We start from the raw sequence: 19,786 nt of genomic DNA on the forward strand, positions 1-19,786 counted from the left end.
ACATATTTGCCTAGAGTAGAACTGATCAGAAACAATATTTGAAAACCATCATAATAATCCTTTTTGGTTCTTCCTTGATTCCAATGAGTCTTCTTTATGGCCTGACTAAACATTATGGCCTTCTTGTCCTGTTGAAATTCCCTCTCTTCAGGAACTCAGATTCTTTACAGCATTTGCAAAACTATTTTAGCGGCTTCTTCCTTTCCCCAGCTTTAACTCCTCATACACAACATCTTGGTTTTCTCCAAGCCACAGCCATCTGAAACATCACTATGGAGACACCTTCACTCCTAGTCACTTAATGAGCCACAATAACCTCTGCTTATGCCCTCTGACTCTAGCGTTATAGAGATATTTTGAAGAAAGTAGTATTACCAACAATATCAAGGTGAGGGGAACTTGGTGGGAGGACTGCCAAGGAAACAAGAATGCACGTTAAATGAAGCATAATAATCAAGAAGGCATAATAATGCTTCCTTAAAAAAAACCTATATCGGGCTTCCCTGGTGGCGCAGTGGTTGGGAGTCCGCCTACCGATGCAGGGGACACGGGTTCGTGCCCCACTCCGGGAAGATCCCACATGCCGCGGAGTGGCTGGGCCCGTGAGCAATGGCCGCTGAGCCTGTGCGTCTGGAGCCTGTGCTCCACAACGGGAGAGGCCACAACAGTGAGAGGCCCGCATACCGCAAAAAAAAAAAAAAAAAAAAAAACTATATCGGTTAGTATATTAGTGTATAATGATTAAAAAATTAATGTAGTATGATTCCAGTACAAAAGAAAACTTACAATAGTGGAAGCTATAATAGATAACATTTGATACTTTAAAAAGCCTGATTTTAGGATTTATACAGAAAGAAATTAATCCCAATGAAAATACAATACTTTCAGGAAAATAAATATGAAAATAGAAAAAATTATAAATGGTTTAAGTGTATTATGATACAGAAAACTGATCAAGGAATTAAGTTGGCTTAGTGGGACCATCTGGGCTGAGAAATACTTTCTCAACAAAAAATTCATTAATATTGGTTTAATTCTGATTAAAATATTTATATTTACATCCAACTAGTCAAAAGCTTCCACAGGTCAAAAGTTTTGCACTTATCAAAGACACATAAAAGGATTACCCACTCACATGTCACATTTACCATAGTTTTCCAAAGAGAGCAACAATAAGAATGACAAAATTATTAGTAACAGGTATTGTATTAGCATTATTAGTATATATTAGAAATAGTATTAGTATTGATATATTATTAGTATCATGGGTATTTAGTATTCACTACATGCCAGTCACTTTTCTAAGACGTGCTGGTATTATTAACTCATTTAATCCTCGTAACTACTCTATAAAACAGACAGTGTCTTTATCCCTATTTTAGAGAAGAGGAAACTGAGGTACAGAGAAGTTAAATAACTTGGCCATAGTCCCAGTGCTAGTACTAACTGGTTCAATCAGAATTTATATCCGAAGATTCCAGATCCAGAGCCCATGACTTTAACCACTATGTTATCCCTTCCTCACACCTGTATCAGAATTATGCCCAAGGTCCCCTGCTGAAGTTATTCAATCTTTACCCCCTTTACAGAAGCAAAAACCCATCTGTTGTTTTTGTTTTTGTTTGTTTTGCGGTACGCGGGCCTCTCACCGCTGCGGCCTCTCCGGCCGCAGAGCACAGGCTCCAGAGGCGCAGGCCCAGTGGCCATGGCCCAGTGGCCATGGCCCACGGGCCCAGCCGCCCCGCGGCACGTGGGATCCTCCCGGACCGGGGCACGAACCCGCGTCCCCTGCATCGGCAGGCGGACTCCCAACCACTGCGCCACCAGGGAAGCCCCCATCTGTTGTATTTATCAGGAAATTTTGCAGACTTCCGTTGCCTTATGTGCTTTATTTATGTTCTATAGTACTTTGGATTTTCTTTTTAATGACTATATAGTAAGTATTCATTTATATGAGAAAAATACTGTATTTTATAGAAAGCATCCCTCCTCATATTCAAAGTTTAGTTTAAAAGCAATTTTCAAACTTACAAAAATGAAGTTAATGCTGTATAATGACTTAAGTTTCCTTTCTGCTGAATGATTACACTGTTAAGTGTCACTAAGAACATCATGTTCTTAGTTGGTTAGAAGGTATTACAGAATTAATATATCAAAAATATTTCTTCTGGAGTAATTCTATAAATACATGACAGAGACAATTCTACCAAGTATTTTGTAGGCAAATAAACTACCAGAGGCAAACATGGAGTCACAGTACCATATATCTGGCACTGGATCAAGAGTCAAGATAATATGGGTATCCAGTTCTGACTTTGCAAGTGATGGGTTTTTGAGTCATGGTCACTCTGTGACTGCTTCCTCACTTAATAGAGCGTGTTAGAGGCAGATAAATGCTTCCATTCTGCCAAGCTCTAAATTCTGACTTCAGAAAAATACATAAGGCACTGGAGGTTTCCTCAGAGGTTTTTCTATTGACCCCACCCCTCTCTGTTTCATCAACTACCACAGGACAATCTTCTCTGATTGTAGACTGGAACATGTGTGTTCTACTTCGCAATTCATCACTAGCTATTAGTTCCAACTCTTTGTAGCTTCCCTCAAATAGGGGAATTAGACTGGTCCCCGATCTCTCTTGGTAGGGACAAGTCACTTTATTTTCCCAAAGACTGAAGATTAACAATCAGGAGTAAGAAGGAGAATACTCATGAGGCACAGCATTTCCAGAGTGGAGGAAAGGTTTGTTCCTCATAAAAGTTACCAGAGTCCAGCCCCACTGCCAAATAGATATTATGTACAAGGGCAAAACCTATAGTAGTAACCTGAGACCACCACAAAGACCAAAGCCCAGAGGAAGAGGGTATGCCAATAAACATTAGACATATCTCCACACTTCTTTTGCTTGATATACTCATTATCTTAGAAAGATGCTGTGGCAGTGGAATACCTTTGCCTAACAAAAGCAGCTATTCAGTAAGGTACTTGCCAGTTTCAATTCTCACCAATCAGATCAAACTACAGCATCTAACAAAGGATTTAGTCAATCCAGATCTAGAACACCAGGGTCTTAAGAAATCATTTACCATTCTATACCACGAGTTTCTCTCCCTTCCCACAATAGGAAGGGTAATGATATTTTTGTAATTTAGCAGAAAGGTATCCTGGTTTAAAGTGCTGTAAAATACAGCTGACCCTTGAACAACATGGGGGCTGGGGGTGCTGACCCTCTGTGCAGTGGACCCAAGCTGTTCAAAAGTCAACTGTACCACCAACTTAAGTCACAACAAAGCCTCACTTACCAAAAAGGTTATAATACATCTTAGACATGGTTGCACAACATTGTGAAGGCAATTAAAGCCACTAAAGTGTACACTTAAAAAGCGTGAAAGTGGCAAATTCCATGTATATACATTTTACAATTTTTTTTAAATTTTTAAATGGGAAGGAACAAAAAATACATCCTAGAATACATTTTATTTTCATGAGGCGTGAGTATATGTTTTAAAAAATTAACTAGTACGTATTTTAAGTGAAATAAGTATGTTATAATGCTTGAGTTTTAAAGGACCAACTTTTTCACTACTAGCACTAATCAACATCAATCACATAATGCCAAAAAAAACACCTAAGAATCAAAAAATAAATTCCTACAGATACAGGTGGATTTAACTTTACACATGTTATACTTCTGAAAACTTAGTTACATGTGAGCTACACACAAATGAGTTTGAGGGGAAAACTGATAACACTCAGCTTAAAAAGGTGATTTCTCTACAGTGAAGGACATTTTTTTTGCAAAGAAAGCAAGTGCCCAATAAATCACCTAAAATTCTGGTTTCTATACATCGTTTTGGTAGTAAGCCTCGTCTAGAATTAAAAATGTCAAATGTAGAGATGACTCCAGGTGTCACTTGATCTAGTCCCTCATTTTATAGATGAAGACTCTAGGTCTGCAAAAGGCAAGAGACAAGCACCATCTCCAACACATCTCAAAACACATGGATGCAAGAGGTGCTGGTGACAGAGCTAGGACCTGAATTTTGGAACTTAAAAGTACAACAGTCTTCATTCACTTCATATTGTTCTCTATTTCTTTTCCTTCCAAATAATCATAATGGCTGGAGAATGCCAAATACATTTTAAAATTCATATGAAACCTTGGTTACTCGTGTTTTTAATCATCTTTATATCCCTTATCACATTTCCCAAGGTCTGTTCTGAGGCTCACTATTCCTACAAAATGCTCTACTACTCAAAAGTTCCATAAGAGTAAAGTAAATTTAGGAAACATTCTATAATAGCTGTATCCTAAAAAAATATCAACAAATATAAGCAAACTTAAGGCCCTGAAAGGTCTAATGGAAAATTGTTAAATCTCGTTAAAACTAGCTTTTCCTAAACTTCTGAGCACACAATCTTAAAAAATAAAAATAAAAAAGAACCAATATTCTTTGAAGCATATTTTGGGAGATGCTATCTGATAGCCTCATTCAAGACCTGGAGTATTCATGTATTTGTGGAATTGACTTCAACTCAGAACACATCAAGTGGGACTTCCCTGGTGGTCCAGTGGTAAAGAATCTGCCTTACAATGCAGGGGACGCGGGTTCAATCCCTGGTCAGGGAACTAAGATCCCACATGCCGCGGGGCAACTAAGCCCACGTGCCACAGCTACTGAGCTCGTGCGCCTCAACTAGAAAGCCTGTGTGCTGCAAATTACTGAGCCCAAACGCCCTGGAGCCCGCACACCACAACTAGAGAAGAGAAAACCTGCACGCCACAACTAGAAGGAAGCCCATGCACCACAAGAAGATCCCATATGCCGCAAGTAAGACCCGATACAGCCAAAAATAAATAATAAAATAAATAAATAAAATAACATCAGCTTCATTTAAAAAAAAAAGAACACATCAAGTAAAATGTTGACAAAAAACACAGCTACATTCAATTCCCGGGGGTCGGGGGTGGGGGGTGAACTGCATTATAACATATAAAGATAACACACCCTTCATAGTAAAAGAGTAAATTGCAGAAATTTTTTTTTTGAATTTCTGAATTTTGTTTTATTTTTTATATAGCAGGTTCTTTTTAGTTATCTATTTTATACATTAGTGTGTATATGTCAATCCCAATCCATCCCACCACCACCACCCGCCCCCGCCACTTTCCCCACTTGGTGTCCATACGTTGAAAATTATTTTTATTCAAAATTTGACACAGTTTAAGGTCATTTAAATATAAAAGGCAAAACACAGGCTCTGATATGGAACATGTTCATTACCTGGACTCAAAGAAGTTTCAAATAAGATTGTGTCATACTATAGGTAGACTAGACACATGCTACTCCTACTCCAAAGAACAAATACTCTTTAGGTTGACATTCTCCCTACAGTTTTGGGGAAGTCTTTCTGTTGAAGTGATTATATAAATTTGGTGGCAACCTGAAATGATTATATAGGTTTTCTGCTAAACTGAAGGTTGCAGGGTTTGGTGAGCCTACAGTAAACGATCAGGAGAGCATTTTGTTAACTCTTCTACCAAGCATGGAATTTGGGGAATGATATAAAATGTAATTACATACACATTATGTAATTTGAAATGTTCTATCTACTGGTACTAACTACAGTGGCAAACTACGGGATGTCAGTTACAAATGTTTTCAAACTTCTATCAGTTGTTCATTAGATGGCAGAAATAATTAAAATTTTAAAACCCTACATATCCTACTGAGTAGATTTATCTTAATAATATGCCTCTGTTGCCTGAGAAAGACATGCTCTAATGCTATATGGGAAAGTCCTTGTTCCAATGAGGAGGTGTTTACCTTTTCTCAAGGGGCCATGTGATTGCTGGTAGCCTTTTAATTCTGCCTAAACACCTACAAGAAATTTAAGTAGTTGAGAAGGATTACGATAGTTTCTTTTCCTGGATGTGGTTTAATTTAAATCACCTTATGCTATATTCACATTTAAGATACCCAATGTAATCACAAACCTAGATTCTACCTTCTTACTTTCTCCATGGTATGAAAAAAAAAACCCCACAACACTCTCACTCTTAAACACACCTACCTACATACCTCTTCCAGAGCATCTATCGATGCTAATTAAACTTTGCCCAAAGATGTAGAAGCAGCAGGCTTTCTGAAGGAACTGAGAGTCACATGACAAATGAAGGAAACCAGTATCCTGAAGTATGCACTGCAGGCAGCATTATCACAGGTGCTTGTCCAATTCGGCCTTCCTCCACTCTGTCTCAGACTGAACCTGAGACCCAGAGCTGGCCATCCCAGATGGAACAGACTGAAATCGCTGACTACAAGGGGCCAAATGGGAAGAATTCAAGTTTCAAATAATATTTGGGTCTAATTTTTCTACCAATTTCAGGTTTTTTTTCAAATTCTATTATAAAATCTGGAAATCCTAGGCAACACTCAAATGTTTATTATAAATATAGCTGCTCTATTTGTTTATTCTTTAGAACTATACTGCCCATGTTAAGGACTTCCCAAGTAAATCACCAAATAACTCAAAGATTACTAAACTTCTGAGCTCAGCAAAGATATTTAAATATCAGAAAGAAAAATATGCAAATAAAATGCCCTGACCTTACAGAAATTAAAAATCACAGTTCACTGTCTTTCATTTATAGGTAAATTTCAGAACAGACCTTAAGGAGATCCCGTAAGATGCTGTACAGGGAGATGATGGAGAATTTGGAAGCAATAGAAAAATGCATGAATTACTGTGACTAGGGCTCGTGTCATTTGTTAGAAATGGTAAGCACCAGTCTGTTATCATACTAAATAAATTTGAAATTTTTTTCCAGACAGTGCTACAAGAGTATGTGATTTCATTTACGATTACTCAGCAAGAAATCAATTACTCAGTTAAGAGTGTTGAGAACACGAAGGAGGATTTTCTGTCCTAAAAGCATTCATTAACACTCAGATTAATATAAAGAAATTCAACACCAGACCTTTGGAAACCTAAACAGAAATATTTGGTGAATTCAAGACTTGTAGGTATTTTCAACATGCGACTTGCTTTTATTGCAGGGAAATAAATGTTTATTTACCACTCCTTGAACATTCTCAAATAGTGAGAGTAGTTTCACATCTGTTGAACACGTAAAAATATGCAAGTTGCTTTACTGAATCCCAAGAATGACACCTTGTAGGAACTAACACTGTAAGGCATCACGTAGAAGTACACATCTTTACAATTAAGACAACTGCTTTGTCCTTTGCTTTGTGGTTTTCAGACTTATTTCTTTATTCACCCCCAATTTAATAGCTTTATTAATAATACTATAAGTAAGCTCTATGAACTATACAACTTTGGAAACCTGTCCTACTTCCTTGGGTCTAACTCATAATGCAAGAGCCAACTCATTTCACTTGCACAACACTATCTGAGAGAGATCAAGGCACTTTTTAAATTTGTCATTTCCCAACACCCCTGAAAAATGAAGAAAACAGTATTACCCCCATTTTAAAGATAAAAATGGAAGTGCAGGAAGCACAAAGAGGGCTTCCAGAAATGTCCTAGTTTCTTGACTTGGGTGCTGGTGTGTTCAGTTTGCAACAGCTCATCAAGCTACATACACTTATGATTTATATATTCCTACGTATGTTACGGTATACTTCAGTAAAAAGCTCAAAAAAGTAAAAAACTGGAGATTGAGATTCCAAATCATCCAGTGACTCACCTAAGGTCAGTCAGTGGTAGAGGCTGGCTCACACGCAAGCCATGTGACTCCTAGGCAGTCCTCAGTGCTCTACATCAAACTGCCCATGTTAATCATTTCCTTCCACTCAATCTCTTATTTTTCCTTTCAACATTAACAAATAAAGTATTCTGCCTCATCATTGGAATATGCCTGGAACACCACGCTTAAAAAGAACTTTCTCTTTATGTCAACTTAATCTTACACACATGCAGTAATATATATATTCCTACAACACCCAAGCCTCATCCTGGCCAGGAGATCCAAATCCACTTGATTAATCAACAACCATGCTTTGGTAGTCTGACTGCAACCCTTATAAATAATTACTGCATTGTGTGCAATTATGTTTTTAACTATAATATATCTCATTATCTGAACTGTTTAAGTCAATCTTTATACTTTCCTTAAAACTGCTAACAACTAAAATGTGGGGGAGAAAAGAAAATCCTACTCTATTCCCCACATCTCTTAGATTCTCTAGAATGATAGGGAAAGGTCAGTAGAACAACTCTACAGAAACCAGATTTGGTTACGTAAATATTTCACATTTATCTTTCCCATCTCATCTCCTAACACCATCTAGACACACACTACCATCCACCTATACAAACCACAATTATCTTTAAAAGATTAGGTTCTCATCTGCCCCCAATGTCTTTGTACAACCTGTTTCCTCTGCTTAGAATACCCTTCCCCTTGTCTAACCCCGCTCTACCAATCCTTCAAGACTTACCTCAAGTATCTAAGAATTGTTTTTAACTCCCCTCAGATCAAGTTAAGCTCTCTCCCTCCCCTTACATCACAAGACTGTTGCATACTAGTAGAAAGAAGAATGACTAGAAAGTCACAAGACTTACTGACTTACCAAGTTAATTAACACTTCCATCAACTCACAGTTACCATTTTCTTTATATGGTGAGAGTATTTATGATCTACTCTCTTACCAAATTTCAAGTACACAATACAGTGTTATTAACTATAGTCACCATGATGTACATTAGATCTCCAGAACTTACTCATTCTGCACAACTGAAACTTTGTACCCTTTGAGCAACATCACTCCATTTCCCCCACCCTCCATCCCCTGACAACTACCATTATACTCTCTGCTTCTATGGGTTTGACTATTTTAGATTCCACATTTAAGTGAGATCATTCAGTATCTGTCTTTCTGTGTCTGGCTTACTTCACATAGCATAATGTCCTCCAGGTTCATCTATATTGTCACAAGTGGCAGAATGTCCTTTTTTCTTTAAAGGCTGAACAATATTACACTGTGTGTATGTATATGTGTGTACACACACACACCACATTTTCTTTATCCACTCATCCACTTAGATTGTTTCCATATCTTGACTATAGTGAATATTGTTGCAATGAACATGGGAGTACAGATATCTCTTCAAAATATTGATTTCATTTCCTTTGGATATATACCCAAAAGTGGAATTGCTGGATTATATGGGAGCTCCAGTTTTAATTTTTTGAGGAACCTGTATACTGTTTTCCAAAATGGCTGTACCAATTTACATTCCCCCCAAAAATATACCAGGATTCCCTTTTCTCCACATCCTTGCCAACACTTGGGGTATTCTTGATAAGAGCCATATAAACAGGTGTTAGGTGGTATCTCATTGTGGGTTTGATTTGCATTTCCCTGATGATTAGTTATGCTGAGTGATGCTATGAACTTCCCTCTTAGAGCCACTTTTGCTGCATCCCATAAGTTTTAGTATGCTGTGTTTCCATTTTCATTTGTCTCAAGATTTTTTTTTTTTTTTTTTTTTTTGTGGTACGCGGGCCTCTCACCGCTGTGGCCTCTCCCGTTGCGGAGCACAGCAGGCTCAGCAGCCATGGCTCACGGGCCTAGCCGCTCCGCGGCATGTGGGATCTTCCCGGACCGGGGCACGAACCCGTGTCCCCTGCATCGGCAGGCGGACTCTCAACCACTGCGCCACCAGGGAAGCCCCTCAAAACATTTTTTGATTTCCCTTTTGATTCCTTCTTTGACCCACTGATTGTTTAGGAGTGTGTAAACGTCCACATTTGGGAATTTTCCAAATTTCCTCGTTACTGATTTCTAGTTTTATACCATTGTGGTTGGAAAAGATAATGATTTCAAACTTCTTAAATTTGCTAAGACTTGTTTTGCAGCCTAGCATAAAATCTACCCTGAAGAATGTCCCATGTGTACTTGAGAAGAACATGTATTTTACTGCTGTTGGATGGAATGTTCTGTATGTGTCTGTTAGGTCCATTTGGTCTACAGGATTATTCAAGTCCTATATTATTGATCTTCTGTCTGAATTTTCTGTTATTGAAAGTGGGGTACTGAAGTATCCTGCCATTATTGTGTTGCTGTTTCTCCCTTCAGTTCTGTAAATGTTTGCTTTATATTTCTTTATACATTTAGGTGCTTTGATGTTGAGTGTATATATATTTATAATTATTATATCTTCCTGGTGGATTAAACCTTCCATCATTATATTGGGTTGGCCAAAAAGTTCATTTGGGTTTTTCCATAAGATGTTATGGAAAAATCCAAACAAACTTTTTGGCCAACCCAATACAATGTCTACCTTTGTCTTTTGTGATAATTTTTGACTTAAAGTCTATTTTGTTTGATACAAGTAGAGCCACCCCTAGCCTCTTTAGTTTATCATTTTGCATGGAATATATCTTCCCATTCCTTCACTTTCACCTTGTGTGTGTCCTTAAATCTAAAGTGAGTTTCTCATAGACAGCATACAGTTGGGGTTTTGCTTTTTAATTCATTACATTTAAATTATTATTGATAGGTAAAGACTTAAAATAGTAAGTCATTTTGTTCATTGTTTTCTGTGTTTGTAGTTTTTTTTCTTTTCTTCCTCTCTTGCTGTCTTCCTTTGTGATTTGATGATTTTTTGTAGTGGTATTCTTTGATGCCTTTCTCTATATCTTCTGTGCACCTATTACAAGTTTGTTCTTTGTGACTACCATGAGGCTTACATAAGACATCTTAGTTATAACAGTCTACTTTAAGTTGATAACTCTGAACACATATAAAAACTCTATACTTTTACTCCCCTCTCACATTTTATGTTACTAGTGTCACAACTTACATCTTTTTATATTGTGTATCTATTAAATTATTATAGCTAGTTATTTTTAATACTTTTGTCTTTTAACTTTTATATTAGAGTTAAAAGTGGTTTGTGCACCACTGTTACAGTATTAGAGTATGAGAGTATATATTTACCTTTACCAGTAAGTTTTATACTTTCATGTTTTCCTGTTTCTAATTAGTATCTTTTCATTTCAACTTGAAAAGTTCCTCTCACATTTCTTGTAAGACAGGTGATGAACTTGCTCAGCTTTTGTTTGTCTGGGAAAGCCTATCCCTCCTTCATTTCTGAAGGACAGCTTTGCTAGATATGGTGTTCTTGGTTGGCAGTTTTCTTCCTTTCAGCACTTGGAATATATCATTCCACTTTCTCCTGGCCTATACGGTTTCTGGTGAGAAAGCTGATAGCCTAAGGGAGTGGGGGGGGGCGGGGAGAAATAGTGGTGGAGGAGGGGGAGGTGCCAGTGGCAGCACAAGTGGCTTTTCTCCTGCTGCTTTCAAAATCCTGTCTTTGACTTTTGACAATTTGATTATAACACGCCTTGGTGAAGGCCTCTTGATGTTTGGCCTACTAGAAGTACTTGGAATATTATGGATCATTTCTTTCCTATGATTTGGGAAGTTTTCTATCATTCTTTCTTTAAGTAAGTTTCCCGCCCCTTTCTCATTTTCTGCTCTTTCTGGGACTCCCACCCAAAAGGTTCTAACATTGGAGAACTTATAAACAACTAGTTATATGTTCACTTTCTACTTAACCATGATACACCTCTCTCCCGCTATGAACAGGAACCAAGACCCTAGGTAAATCGCATCATCTGGTGGCTGAAATAAGAAAATGGCTGGCATAACATCTGTTTTGCTTTAATAAGATTAAAGAGAACACACTGACCATTTACCCATCACTGATTAACTCCCTTCTTGGCAATTATGTCCATTTATTTCTTCTCTCATTTTTTCCTTGTCTTTTTCCAAATGTTCCTGTCCTTAGGAAAAAGCACTCCCCAGATCTAATTTCTCCCAATTTGTGTGTCTAAAAAGTGAATGCACCTCAAGCTGCCATCAATGCTTGGAATATACCTATATCAAGGAAAAGGAAAGACTTTACAGAAAATTAGTCATAAGAACTAATGTCATCAGTCTCTAACCAACTCAAAGTTAGTGACTCTTAAAGCTGGTTACTCGTTAGGTGGTGGTGAAATATTTGATAACACCATGTGCCAAATGAGGCTATAGTTCATGGAAATATAGGAAAACTTCAGGATATGGGTGTATGATGGCTTTTTCTTACAGCTTTTGAGCCCAGTCCTACAAGAGACCCAATCAAACTAGAGCTAGCCATTCTCTGCCTGCAGCCTTCAATCTAGATTGACTGAGAGTCACATAATTTGAAGCTCCGCAGGGCTGTAAACATCAACAGCCTCCGCACCTCAAACTGAGGTGACTGGGGGCTTCCCTGGTGGCGAAGTGGGTGGGAATCCGCCTGCCAATGCAGGGGACACGGGTTCAAGCCCTGCTCCGGGAAGATCCCACATGCCATGGAGCAACTAAGCCCGTGCACAACTACTAAGCCTGCGCTCTAGAGCCCGTGAGTCACGTCTACTGAGGCTGCAAGCCACATCTACTGAGCCCGCGTGCCACAACTACTGAAGCCCGCACACCTAGAGCCTGTGCTCTGCAACGAGAAGCCACCTCAATGAGAAGCCCACGCACCCCGTAACAAAGAGTAGCCCCTGCTCACCACAACTAGAGAAAGCCTGCATGCAGCAAGGAAGACACAATGCAGCCAAAAATAAATAAATTTATTTAAAAAAATTGAAGTGATTATAAGCAGTAACTCAGAGAACTAGCTGTCTTAGCAGGAGATAAGACCACAGCCCCAAGCTGTTTTAAGAGTTCTCTTCAGGACAAGGAAGAAAACCAGCCAGGAAAAATCAGATTAAGAATGCTGCCTACCTCAAGGCAGCTGGCTATTAATTTAAAAGCTAAAGGAGGGGCTTCCCTGGTGGCACAGTGGTTGAGAGTCCGCCTGCCGATGCAGGGGACACGGGTTCGTGCCCCGGTCCAGGAAGATCCCACATGCCGTGGAGCGGCTAGGCCCGTGAGCCATGGCCGCTGAGCCTGTGCGTCCAGAGCCTGTGCTCCACAACGGGAGAGGCCACAGCAGTGAGAGGCCCGCGTACCGAAAAAAAAAAAAAAAAAAAAAGCTAAAGGAAAAGGGCTGAGCACAGAGGCCAGTAAGCAGAAGAATTTTCAAGCTTAGAAACTATGTCTAGATGTAGCTTCCCCCACCATGAAGCTTACTAAAAGCAAAAATAGCAAAACTCTTTTAAGTTTTCGAGGGAATAATATTATCATAGAAACCCCAAGACTGCTCTGCAGCAGCCAGCAAGTATTAAATCTCTAAAGTAATTTGTGGCCCCCAACCCTCACCCACAGAACATTAGCTGTGAAAGCTGTGCATTCCCCAAGAAAAGTACATTCCCCAGTGGGTACTTCAGATGGGGCCATGAAGAATGCACAATAAAGAATCTCTAGAGATCAGTCAGGGGCCTGTTCTGGGGCAACAGAAATCCCCGTGTATTATTCAGACTATTTCAATTGCTGCTTTGATTCTGCTGTCAATTTAGATAACCACACCTACCTTGCCTTTGGTGACTTGAGTGCCACTTCGCCTCTGCCACCCAAGGATCCTAATTACCTCCACTGTATTTAGGTTTGCTAATTCAGTGGCAGCAGTTCTCACTGCAATTTCTGACCTATAGAGAAGAGCAATCACAGAACTCTTCAAGGATCTTAGTACTCCCCTCACAAATTTATTTCCCAGGCAAAGGAAATCCCCCTAGCAAGCAGAACCAGGGGCTGCCAGATAGGCCATCAAAGGAACTTCACTGCCAGGGCAGGGAGTTTTTGTTCTTCCTTCCCAGTAGTATTTGATCACTGCTATCTTTTCCATTCTTCCTCTTTCTGAGAGAACTTTTACTAGAGTTATCCTATTCTTTTTCTACCTATATAACAATGAAGGAAGGAGGCAGTTTGTGGGACACCAGACCACAGGAAGCCGTACCTAGACCTATTGGGGAGGACTGCACATCACCAAGAAACTGAGGACTTAGAAACTGGATACAATAACTAGATAAGACTTTGGAGGTATTTCCATTGAGGAGGAGCTGAGCATGCTCTTTGTATGGAAAGAAGATTGAATGAGGATTGAATAGCTAAAGGAGTATACTGCAGCAAAGATTGTTCATCATCTATCTAATATCCATTCTCCCTTCTTTCTTGCTATCAGAAGCTCAAAGTTACTGGGCTCCAATGTGCTCAAGTAAAAATACATGTCCCAGCTTTGTGGTGGATGAGGTGGCCATGTAATATAGTTTGGCCAATGATATGAAAGCAGACTTCACTGGATATGGTTTACAAGAAAGTTCTTTAAAGAGGTCTTACCTGGCAGTCACCATTTTATTCCTCCCCATCTTCCACCCTGCCTAGAACACAGATGGGATGACTCAGGAAGCTACCTTGTCACCATAAGCATACAATAAGGGTGCCTGGGAAGAAGGGTAGAAGGTGCCTAAGTCCCTAATGGTATCTTGGACACACCCTACCAGCCCTGGAATGCTAAACTTTCACTCATTTAGTGAGTGACAAATAAACTCAGGTTTGTTTAGGCCACTATTTGGGGGGTTTTCTGTTCTACATAGTGAAATTCAACTCCTTAACGGATACACACAGAATCCTATAAATCACTGAGGAATTAACCAAATTTATTCTAAATTTATGTCAAAACAGAATCTGTAAAAAAACTATATCAAGGGCTTCCCTGGCAGCGCAGTGGTTGAGAGTCCACCTGCCGATGCAGGGGACACGGGTTCGTGCCCCGGTCCGGGAAGATACCACATGCCGCAGAGCGGCTGGGCCCGTGAGCCATGGCCGCTGAGCCTGTGCTCCGCAACGGGAGAGGCCACAACAGCGAGAGGCCCGCGTACCGAAAAAAAAAAACAAAAAAAACAAAACAACAAAAAAAAAAACTATATCAAGTACCTTAGGTTTACTTAGCCTGACGGCCGCATATTTGCCATCCATAAGTTATTCCCATGTCCATTTCAAGCACAGTTAATCAATCAGGGCCACTTTATCCCAATAAGTTGGAAGTACATCTACAAAACTGTTTCAACTCCAAGTCTCAAGAGCTGCAACTGATCCATCAGCCTGGCACACAATATAGAACCTATTTTCCATTTGTAGCAACTTCAGTTTCTCCCAGTTCTAGAATTCTAAGACAAAATCATAGATGTTACAATGGAGAAAATGTATCAAGATTTATATACCTATCAAGTAACTCAGATCAAATCATATAATCTAATTCTACAACTCTGGACCAGTCACATTTTCTCAAAAAAAAAAAACCCCCCAAAAACCTTATTCCTTCACTTGTGAGATGGAAGAAATAGGAAAACCTACTTAAACCTCATAGGGTTGATATGAAAATCATATACAAAATGAGTATGAAAAAATTTTGAACTTTAAATTACTATAAACATATAAATTAGTAATAAATCTATAATATGCAATTTATTCTTAACTAGCATAATTTGCTACCTATTAAAAATACTCAACATCTAAAATTAAATTCACTTCAAGAACATGGTTATATTGTCTCGTGTAGCAGTACAGAGAACTCAACTAAGAGTTCATTCTTCTGATTTTACACCAAAGAAATAATGGACTAGGGTGGGGGAAGCACATACGATTGAGAGTACATTCCAATCGTTTTCACAGCTTTAATTCCACCAGGCAGAAATAACACTAGCATCCACAGAAGAATTCAGTTTTACCCTACTGGATAACCTTCTTAGAAGAAAAAAGAAAAACTAGTTTCATTATGGGAGAGGGGAAGTTTATCACACATATATGTATTGTTTTTTTAACTCAAAGGAGAGAAATGTCTTCAGCTCTATAGACTAAAATTTATAATAAGGTAAAAATAACTAGGCAAGTTTAATTAAATCAGCAAATATTTGATTGCCTATCAAATAAAATGACTTGTCGCTATTACCACAGTGAATAACCTACGACCCCAACCTCAATAAGAGCAGTGAAGTATCCCCTGAGATCCAAGTCTTAGTACCCAGGATAAATGTAATTGAAGTTTCAATGTTTAGAGAAGCTTTACTAATATAAAAAATGTACTCATTAACATCCCACTATCAGTGATCTTTAAAACAGGTGCTACATATTCCCAGGTGAAATTCATTACAGTTTTCCAAAATCTATTTCCTTTGAAGTTTTGAAACCACTTAAAACCACATGGAAAGTCTAGAAATGTAACTTATAGAAGCTTGGAAACTGAGCAGACTTTATAAAGGAAACAGTAACAATGTGGAACAAGTTACAAAGACATCTTTAAGGTCAAGTTTATTCAGGTCACCTTTGGAATACCTTACACACTGAATGTATAAATATAACACAGATCTTAACTACAGAAAATAAAGGGTATATACGTGGATAGCACAAGTGATTGTTCCACAAGTGCTATAAATTAATGTGTCTGAATGCTAAAGGACCTTAGTTTTAAAATGAACAAAAAAAATATATGCAAGCAGAGTTAGAAAATTTCAAGTTATAAATCAAAACCTTCTGGCTAGATGAGAAGATAAAAGCTTCTTTCAAAAACACAGCTACCTGCCAAAGATAAAAGCACTAGATATATCCTGTTGTCTAATCCATCCTCCTACTTGGCTAATGTGGATAGAAAAGCATCAGTAACTTTCTAAAAGCCACTCTACACAAGGGGTAAGCCATAGCATACCTTTGACACTGGGCATATACACCCTCAACCAGGAGACGTATGCTAGAAGCTGTGATATTAACAGCTTTCTCCCTTCCTATTACTGTACACAATGGGCACCATCTGAGATGATTTAGAGAATCATACAAGCAAAAATAGAATATGTAAAATACACTGAATATTCTGTTGTACAAAGTTATCTGTGTACCGCTACCTAATACACTCTATTAGATTATTCCAAAGTGGAAGTATAATTTTCTGAGGAAAATGTTGACGAAATAAAAGTTGTAGCACAACATAAAAATGAAATTTTGCATGATCTTCAAGATCAGCTACATGGAAATCAGAATGCTATAGACTGAATGTTTGCATTCCCCTAAAATTCATATGTTGAAACCTAATCCCCTATGTGATGATACTTGGAGGTAGAGCTTTTGGGAGATGATTAGGTCATGAGGGTAGAACCCTCATGAATGGAATTAGTGCCCTTATAAAGGAAACCCCAGAGAGCTCTCTCTCCCCTTCTGTCTTGTGAGTACATAGCGAGAAGATGGCCACAGGAAGCAGGCCCTCGCCAGACACGGAATCTGCCAGCACCTTGATCTTGGATTTCCCAGCCTCCAGAACTATGAGAAATAAATGTTTGTTGCTTAAACCACCTAGTTTATGGTATTTTTGTTATAGCAGCCTGAACGGACTATGGCAGAGGGCAAATTTTTCATCATAAGTATATACCAATAAATACCATAAATCCCACCCTCAACCCGGCCCCAACTTCTGCCCAGGAGGCCTTCATCTTCTTCTGGGCTAGCTGAGTCCATGTTTTGTGTGTGTGTGTGTGTGTGTGTGTGTGTGTGTGTGTGTTTGTGTAAATATCAAATTCCTAACCAAATACTCAAATATTTAATATTTCTGAAGTCTTAGTGCTACCTAAGCAAACAAAACTGGGTATGATACATCTGTACATTTCCAAGATAAATGCATTTAAATAGTCTACACATGTCCTAAACAGACATAGAGCGAAATATCAAAACAATGTACCAAGTTGAGGAATCACCTTGGATTCAAAAGGGGCAGCAGGGGGCTTCCCTGGTGGCGCAGTGGTTGAGAATCTGCCTGCCAATGCACGGGACACGAGTTCAAGCCCTGGTCTGGGAAGATCCCACATGCCACGGAGCAACTGGGCCCGTGAGCCACAATTACTGAGCCTGCGCGTCTGGAGCCTGTGCTCTGCAACAAGAGAGGCCACGATAGTGAGAGGCCCGCGCGCACCGCGATGAAGAGTGGCCCCCGCTTGCCACAACTAGAGAAAGCCCTCGCACAGAAACGAAGACCCAACACAGCCATAAATAAATAAATAAATAAAGCAAACTGTCAACAAGTAAAAATAAATAAACACTATAAAAAAAGGGGGCAGTAAGCAATACAGGGTGTGTGGATACAAGGGAGTTGTTGAGATCAGGGCCATTTTACCCTTTTCAGTAAATCATAAGATATTTATTTTCATGCATCAGGCACAGCAGGCTCAGCAAATACTGAATTAAAAGCTTAACAAGTCTTTTTGAGACTTTCACAAAGCAGTGATATCTTTCTAATTAGTTTAAGCCATGTCTCTGAAGGCATCAAAAACAAAATCATATCTACTGAAATCATCAATCCATTACAAATACCACTTTTCCTCAGCTAATTCTAGGTGAAGAAATGTAACTCAAAAGATAGAAACCCAAAACAGTAACAACATCAATCTCTAGTAATATTCTTCTATCTGAGAAATGTCAATACTTCTCAAATTCACATAAAACATCACAACCTTCAATGTCTTATTTCCCATTTCACTTTTCTCTTCTATCCTGGAACGAAAAGTATGATAAAACTCTGACACAAGGATTCCAATTTAGCCATCTGCCAATAGATCACAAAGCCATCTGAAGTTTTAGACTACACAGCAGCCACAGGTAACTCCAGATGGTCTGAAAAACTTGGGGACACTTGTTGCATGTGCTCTGCTATGCTTTCTAGTGAAAACTCCCAATAAGCTAAAACTGGGAGAGGGGAAAAGAGCCTGCAGTTGGTACTTCCCAGGGCAAGGGAAGAAAACAGCTTTAAGAGAGTAAGGCTCCAGCTGAAACAAATCTCCCCTGTTGGGTGGTTGTTGGGTGGTTGTTTGCTTTAATACAATGCTGATGAGTCACTTTGAAGTGACTTATAATACAAATAAATGTTGGGAAGATTAAACAGAGCCTATCAAACCAAACAATAATATTTTGAAAGTAAAATTCATATAGTGGTCCTTTAAAGAGAAAACATTTTAAAATGTAAAACCAGCATAAATACCACTGTATAATAAAACTTACCATTAGTAACATTTGCTACATAGCAGTTTAATATTAATCCCATATTTTCCATATAATACTTGGAAGCTTAGTGCTTCCACAGCCTCAAACAGTATTAGGCTCAGTATTTCACTAACTGACCTAATGCTATGGCCCAGGAAAAAACAATAATTGCACTAAGAGAGGTCAACTTATTCCAGAGAAAGGCTTACACGAAACAACCATAATTCAAAGGACTGAGGAATTATCAGAAAGAATTTCCCAGCAGAAACTGGTAAAATAGATGTGGGCAAATCACACTTTCAAGTTTGACAGTACCTGTAGAACTTTGCTTAATTCCTTCCTTGTTGGTATACCTTTTATTAATAAACTAGTTATAACTGTTTATGTTTATAAGCTGCTTAATAAACTACTTTACGGCTTCCCTGGTGGTGCAGTGGTTGAGAGTCTGCCTGCCGATGCAGGGGACACGGGTTCGTGCCCTGGTCTGGGAAGATCCCACGTGCCGCGGAGCGGCTGGGCCCGTGAGCCATGGCTGCTGAGCCTGCGCGTCCGGAGCCTGTGCTCCGCAACAGGAGAGGCCACAACAGTGAGAGGCCTGCGTACCGCAAAAATTAAATAAATAAATAAACAAACTACTTTAACCCACTATTATCCAAATACAGAGACCAGCTGCCCCTTCAAATCACCATTTGGGGCAGGGCCAGGGTTCTAAAAGGGGTTTCTTGACAAATACCCACTTCTTGCTAACTCTGTTCTTACCCAATTTCCCAGTTCTCTTTTTCTCTTTCTGTGTGTGTGTGTGTGTGTGTGTGTGTGTGTGTGTGTGT

At 39.0% G+C, this 19,786-nt stretch overlaps 1 protein-coding gene across 13 annotated transcripts in view; it reads right to left on the reverse strand.

The window, feature by feature from the left end:
- CASK (calcium/calmodulin dependent serine protein kinase) overlaps positions 1–19,786 on the reverse strand; it is a 388,474-nt gene that overhangs the window by 345,569 nt on the left and 23,119 nt on the right. Inside the window, exon 1 of one of the 13 annotated variants that reach the window (XM_027091488.1) lies at positions 14,991–15,077. The exons of the other annotated variants lie outside the window; for them this stretch is intronic. Coding sequence (XP_026947289.1) covers positions 14,991–14,992 — 2 coding nt within the window. The 5' untranslated portion in view covers positions 14,993–15,077. Of the gene's footprint in view, positions 1–14,990; positions 15,078–19,786 lie in introns of those variants that run through there. 13 annotated transcript variants of the gene reach the window in all.

This window comes from Aethalodelphis obliquidens, unplaced genomic scaffold, assembly GCF_003676395.1.
Source record: "Aethalodelphis obliquidens isolate GAN/ISIS:26980383/991018 unplaced genomic scaffold, ASM367639v1 scaffold71, whole genome shotgun sequence".
Classification (NCBI taxonomy): Eukaryota; Metazoa; Chordata; class Mammalia; order Artiodactyla; family Delphinidae; genus Aethalodelphis; species Aethalodelphis obliquidens.